This window comes from Nanorana parkeri, unplaced genomic scaffold (assembly GCF_000935625.1).
Source record: "Nanorana parkeri isolate BGI_ZX_2015 unplaced genomic scaffold, ASM93562v1 scaffold1700, whole genome shotgun sequence".
NCBI classification, from domain to species: Eukaryota; Metazoa; Chordata; class Amphibia; order Anura; family Dicroglossidae; genus Nanorana; species Nanorana parkeri.
In genome coordinates, this window is record NW_017307968.1 from 269,213 (window position 1) to 276,437 (window position 7,225).

General features: G+C 47.6%; 1 protein-coding gene across 1 annotated transcript in view; it reads left to right on the forward strand.

The window, feature by feature from the left end:
• Positions 1-7,225, forward strand: part of SH2D3C (SH2 domain containing 3C) — a 45,157-nt gene that overhangs the window by 8,743 nt on the left and 29,189 nt on the right. The window contains exon 2 of the mRNA XM_018571206.1: positions 1,346-1,385. Coding sequence (XP_018426708.1) covers positions 1,346-1,385 — 40 coding nt within the window. The remainder of the gene's footprint in view (positions 1-1,345; positions 1,386-7,225) is intronic.

A 7,225-nucleotide genomic window follows, 5' to 3' on the forward strand; every position in this document is an offset into this window, starting at 1 on the left:
CGTAAGTTTAAAGTCGTGCGACCTTACAGTAGTAGAGGTCGCCCGGCTTCCACACACCTTACGATAATCGTACGATCGCGGGATTTCCCGCGATTATCGTAAGGGGTGTGGGGACCTTTAGCTGCATCTCCTTTTAATACCTTCTGTCCACACCCTGTGTAGGTGAGTTAACCCATTTTGTAACTGACTGCCTGTTTCAACCTATTGCTAACATAGTAGCCAGCAATTACTTCACCCCGTGGCCAGTACAATCTGTCACAGGTCCCCTTAACCTGGTTGTAAAGTGGCACATCTGTACAATGTATAGAACCTGCTGCAGCCAAAATGACATTTGTAAAGAAAAAAATAATGACATAAAAAAAAAAAAAACGAGGTTCCCCCTTACCAAACAATACCAGGCCCTTAAGGTCTGGTAGGAATTTTAAGGAGGAACCCCACCCCCCAAAATGGGGGGAAAAAACACGGGGTCCCCCCTAAAATTCATACCAGACCCTTGATCCGAGCACAGGCCTGGCAGGGCAAGAAAGGGGGGCGCTCGCTCCCTTCCATACTAGGCCACATGCCCTCGGCACTGGGAGGGTGCTTTTCCAGGGTCGCTGTAAACAAGTTCCGCAATCCATAGGACGGCAGCCTACCTGTGAAGCCTGGCACCTGTTTACAGCGCCGGCTTTGAAAATGTTAAGCGCCGTTATTGGCACTTAGTATCGGAGACAAGGTGGAGATGTAGACGAGGAGAGGTGCCACAGCTACAGGAGAGTTGCAAGGGCCACATGAAATGGCCTGGTGGACCAGATTCGGGCAGGCTGGATTGTAGAGAGGGTGAAGCACTGAGATTTTGGCACTGGACCCTGAAGAGAAAACACTCTTACAGTTGTGCTGTTTTTTCATGTGCCCTGCTGCAGCAGTTCCATCTGCTGCCCCAGTAGTTAAATTGCATCTAGACCCGAGAAGAAAAATGTGATCTATCACAGCTTATCATTCCTTAGATGTGGTGGCTGCATTAGTTTTCTTTTATTTTAATCTGGTGAACCTGCCGATAACACACTTCCTGTTCTAAGGTAGCAACATTCACTCATAATCATCTATGGAAGAGAAGTGTTGACACCCTAGGACAGGAAGTGTGTTATGACTATGTGTTATGACCCCTCCTGATCTCCATCATGGGTGTTCTGTAGTTCAGGAAGGTGAACTAAACAGGGCTAATAACAATGTTTGAGATATTAATGCAATCGTGTATTTAACAAAAGGGAGCAAATAAGAGAAATGAATTGTCCGGGTTTACGTACACTTTAAGTTCATGTATGTGTCCTTTAATTTGTCCTAACTCTCCCATCTTCTCTTGCAGCACTTGCAATACCCTGGATGCGGGAAGCGAGTATGTCAAGGTAAGATTCAGCTCTTTACTCTTTGTTGTCCATCTGGCTCTTCACGGCAGAGCACCGGTCACCTTGAAGCAATGAGGCCCAAGTGGAAGTCAAGGAGTGAAAAAAAATGATTTCTATCTGCAACCCTTACCCCTAGTCATATCCAGTGTCAAATGACTGCTAACTTGCTGCAGCAAGCCCTCCCTCTAGATTGCATCTTTTAAAACGGAAGCAGGACAGTCAGATCATGTGACCTGCTTTTAGAAGACACCTTTATGGTGCTTTTACCATGAGGCTAGGTTCACACCTAGGCGATTCAGATACTGAGCTGTTTTTGCGCGGTTGGCGCGCGTTTTCGATCGCGCGACTGTTCATTGTAAACCGCTCGATTGTTGCGCGGTTTTCAATGCATAGAGATGTCTATGGCATCCAAATGATGCGACAACCGCCAGAAAATAGCTCCAGCACCTTTTCATGCGACAGGCTACTTCGGTCACGCGACAAACCGCAATGGAGGCTGTTCCCACCTTTGCGGATCTCCAACGCAGGCTGAGAAAAGTAGGAATTAGACAGTTTCCAACCTATCGGATCGCTAAGTTGGTAGCTGCACCATAAAGCTACTGAGCTACTGAGGTCTATTGAGCTACTGAGGTCTATTGAGCTACTGAGGTCTATTGAGCTACTGAGGTCTGTAAACAGCATCATTTTTTTTATAAGGCCTCATTCAAACGAGAGGTACTAGCAAAAATTCTGCAAGTGCCATTAGAAGTTCTGGCAAGGATTCTGGAAACCCTGTCAGGGATCCTGCGAACATCATTAGCAGTACAGGCAGACCAGGAAGTACTCTAACACTCTGCCTCTGATTGAAACTGGGAATGAGCCCTGTGAAGGGTGGGAGTGGGGAAAAATTACTGCTCATTCAGTTGTGAGTGTAAACTTCAGCTTGAGTTACTGAGGTCTGTAAACAGCATTGTTTTTTTTTTATAAGGCCTCATTCACACGAGAAAAGTCCGGCACGTACAGCTCCATGCTGCGTGCGCGGCCGTATCGGGCAGCTCCCAGGAAGGACAGGTGCATGCGTGTGATTAGTACGCAGCCCCTGTCCTTCTTTATGGGACTACACAACCATACGCTCACCTCGAGTGCAGGTCCGTACAGGTGCGGGCGTCCCAGCTCGGACGCAGACAGGATCCATCCTGTCAGCGTATGAGTACGCTCACCCACACCTGCACAGACGTGCAAGGCGGGTGAGCGTAGGGCGGCGTACGGCCGCTTAGTCCCATAGAGAAGGACAGGGGCTGCATACTAATCACACGCAGCACCTGTCCTTCCCAGGAGCTGCCCGATACGGCCCTGCACGCAGCACGCAGCTGTATGTGCCGGCCTTTTCTCGTGTGAATGAGGCCTTCGGGTAGATAAGAAAAACAGCAAAACATGTGACCTCCTGGCTGGCTATAAAACTATATATAATGTTCACATGCAATATTTATTTTTTTACCTGACTCAAAAAGAGAAAAACTATTTTGAAAATCTTTTTTTTTTTTGTCCTTTTCACCTAGTCCTCTAATTTTATTTTATTTTTGGTGGAAAGTTCCATATAACACGGAGCGCCTCTAATTGGTTCAGTTACTCCCTACCCTAGAATCCACTGCAGTGTATCCGAGAATGTACGCAATCAGCATTAGGAACCCCCAGGCAGGGAAATCTACGCGCAGACATGCGATTAGTCTGTTTTCACCAATCCATTTGCCTTTTTCTCCTAGTAAATGACCTCTAATGAGTTAATTATTGTTTTCATATAGTCAGTACATAAGGGTGGAAGCGGATGAAGGACCAGATGTCATGGTGAAAGGTTGTCTTTCAGCTTGCTGTGTCACTTTGTGCAAGCTCTGCACATCCGAAATTACAGAAAGAATTCCACTATGATTGAGTGGAAGGAAAACTACTCTGCTCTGGGGAGTGGGAATATATTTACGCTCCGTACCTAAAAATAGCAATAGGGGGACGTGAAATATATAAATTTTTCCTATAAATTACACCTACTGCATAGACTGGCTTTCCCCCCAATTTAACAGCCTGAAAGACGACTTAATTTGTATATTTTTGCTGCGGGTACCCGATTGCCGAGGCTTTGATCTCTTCCCCCCACTCAGAAACTGGGTCACCCACTTTGCTTCCAGTGAAATATTGAAAATCATACATTAGCTGGGCTTCTTGTTGTTTGTGTGGTAGGACCTGGTTGTAATGACTGTAAAATAAGCGCATCTCCAGACAACATCAGCACTCGGAGCATCGCTCGTGATAAATGGGTTTAGGCTTACCATACACGGCTCACATTTTGGCCATTTCCTGCTGGATTGGCCGAAATTAAAGCCATGGGTGGCCCTTTCAGCATGACCCGGCTTCACAAAAGTCAACTGAAAAACTGAAGGAACTGGGTGGAAAAATGTTGGCCAAACAGTGACCACAGTCACTCTTCAGGTATTCAGGCAGCCACCACCCTCAACATAATAGCTGGCAGGGGGGATTCTCCATCCACCCTGTTAATGGCTAGCCTAAAGCTGGTGGAATTTTCTTAGAGTCCTGCTGACTTGGCCAATATTTGTCCAGTCTTTGGCCTCCTTGGGACCCTTCGTTCAACAAAAGTCAATTAATTAATTAATTAATCAATTGCTGGGAGCCGCTGAATCTCTCTACGATCGTTGCAGGGAGACCCTTATTGGTTTGCTTGCATGGTATACCATAACATTAAGAGTGCAGCATATGTTGTATGCCTTCAGATTCCCTCTCATTGATTGATCCTCAATAGGGCCCTGTCCGAGAGGAACAGAGGGTGTACAGTCACTCCTTTCACTGGTTCAGTTGAATGTATAATTTTCAGTTTGAGCTATTGAGCTCTGTAGCAGCCATAATGCCTGCTGTATGCTAACAGCGCAGAGCCACGGTGCAGCTGGGAAGGATCCCCACAATATCCACCCTGCTGTCTGATTGACTCTCTAGAGCCAGTGCCAGAGCCAGCTGTGCATGGCCCTTCTGCTGTCTGTCCCACCAATGAGCACTGGAGGAACAGAGAGAGGGGAGGGGGTAATCCCTGCGGGGAGCAGAGACTGACAGTCTGCAGGGAGGTGACCATGAGCTGAGCAATCAGTGGTTTGTGATCCCTCAGCTCTTAGTATAGAGTTGGCTTAAGGCATTAGGAAGAGTATTTCATTACTCTCCCAATACTTCTCCTTTAAGGCCAAATGCAGCCAGAAGTGATATTTCAGGTCCCGGTAATTTGACATCCCCCTCTTTTGCTTTGTGGAGGTTGTTGGCAATATTATCATAGTATTCTTGTCCCAGCACTGCCCCTGAGACCCATAAGGTTGTTTCAAGTGATCTGAAGCTAGAAAACCCTTTCAGGATAAAACGTGCTGCTTTCAAAAGCCACATTCCGGCCACATGTCTGTCTGCAGCTTCAAAAAAAGAGGAAGCTTCTGTCAAACTAATGAGTGCCAAGAGGGACGCACTTGTCCACAGCTTTACCCTCACCAGATAATCTGTCCTCCAAATCTGTTGGGCATGGTGGCGAGCTAGCGTCCAATTTCCTGAGAAGTGAACCTACTGATAGAGGGATTTATTTATTCTGCATATTATATTATTATTATTATCATTATTATTATTTGTATTATTATTATCATCATTATATAGTGCCAACAATTTACATAGACCTTTACAAAGAGCACATTCAGATCAGTCCCTGCCTCCAAGAGCTTCCAATCTAAGGTCCCCATCTCATATACATATTGTATACAAAGGCACACATATATTAGAGCCAATTTAAACTGGCCATACACCAGAAGAATTTCGTTTGAAAAAATGATGTTGCAGCATTTCCATAATAAATTAATAGGACTACGTGGCCATACGCCCCCCTACACTCAACTCAAGTGCACCTCCGTGCGGGTGTCCCGGCTCGGACGCAGACAGGATCCATCCCGTCAGCGTACAAGTACCCTCACCTGCACCCGCACGAACGTGCAGGGCGGGTGAGCGTAGGGCGGCTTAAGGCCGCGTAGTCCCATAGAGAAGGACAGGGGCTGCGTACTAATCACACGCAGCACCTGTCCGACTTGCAATTGAGGTGAGCGTAGGGGGGCGTATGGTCGCGTAGTCCCATAGAGAAAGACAGGGGCTGCGTACTAATCACACGCAGCACCTGTCCGACTTGCAATTGAGGTGAGCGTAGGGGGGCGTATGGTCGCGTAGTCCCATAGAGAAAGACAGGGGCTGCGTGTGATTAGTAGGCAGCCCCCGTCCTTCTCTATGGGAGTATGCGGCCATACGCCCCCCTACGCTCACCTCAAATGCACGTCCGTGCGGGTGTCCCGGCTCGGACGCAGACAGGATCCATCCCGTCAGCGTACAAGTACGCTCACCTGCACCCGCACAAACGTGCAGGGCGGGTGAGCGTAGGGCGGCTTAAGGCCGCGTAGTCCCATAGAGAAGGACGGGGGCTGCGTACTAATCACACGCAGCACCTGTCCTTTCCGGGAGCTGCCCGTACGGACTTGCAATTGAGGTGAGCGCAGGGGGGCGTATGGCCGCGTAGTCCCATAGCGAAAGACAGGGGCTGCATACTAATCACACGCAGCACCTGTCCTTCCTGGGAGCTGCCCGATACAGCCGTGCACGCAGCACGGAGCTGTACGTGCCGGCCGATTCCCGTGTGAATGAGCCCTTATGGTTAATGAGGTTAAATTCATAATCAATTTCAACCATGTTGATTTAAAAAATTGGAGCAGGGTCGAAATTTTTTCTCGAGCAAACAAAATTCTAACAGTGAGTGTGGTTTTTTGTTTGGGAAACTCCATTCATTCCAAAATTGAATGTTAGTATTTTGAACGGCGTTCGTCAAGTCTCTGATGGCTTTATCAAATGTTCGGATTTTTGGCATGAACGTTCGTTGGAAAACCTACCAGTGTATGGCCAGTTATAGACAAGGAACCAGTTAACCTACCAGCATGTTTTTGAAATGTGGGAGGAAACCGGAGTACCCGGAGAAAACCCGGAGGAACCCCACGCCTACCACCATCAGAATACCCGGACAGTGACTGCAGTTTATCGGCCGCACTTACTGTTCAGCCAACATTTTTTTTTTACCAGCCAGTTCATTCGACTTTTTGTCAAGCTGGGTGGTGCTGATGGGGCCACCCGCAGCTCACATTTTTCCCGATTCAGCCGAAAATTTGAGTAGTGTATGGCTTGCTGAAGACTGGTTGGGGGATGTGGAGGATAACTGTAACTGCGCTGAATATTCAGTTACTCCTACAGGTGAACCTGCACAGGGCAAAGCAACAGGTTCACGAAAAGCAGATATAAACCCTCACAAGGTGATATTTCTGTTGCTTAAGCACTGAGTATCATAAACAATTGCCAATTTTTTATCATAAAATACAGTTTTTCCTCCTTCGTTGTATCTCATTGCCGCTGAACGCCTTCACCTCTTCCATCCACTCCCTGTCTGCATGCACTCGGACCTTCATTTCACCTTCCTGTACCTGGAAAGGGCATTCTAATATTGTCTAGCATGCTCCATTGGTTAAAATGTATAATTGTTCCTGCTCATGCACCGATCATTTGTGCAAAACGACCAGCAAGGTGTCTGGAGAGCGCTGTTGTGTGCCTACGGCTAGAGTCAGGTCACCTGAACGGCAGGCATCTTGGGGGGGCTCCTGATGACTTCAGATTCCTACCCTGCCCCCCACCCGGCAGAATCTCATTCATTCACAGACCAAGCAGCCGCCCTTCCCTTCCAAAAAGCAATGAAAAGGGGAGGTGTGATCCCAGAGAGGGAGAAAGGGAATTGGGAGATAAGAGAG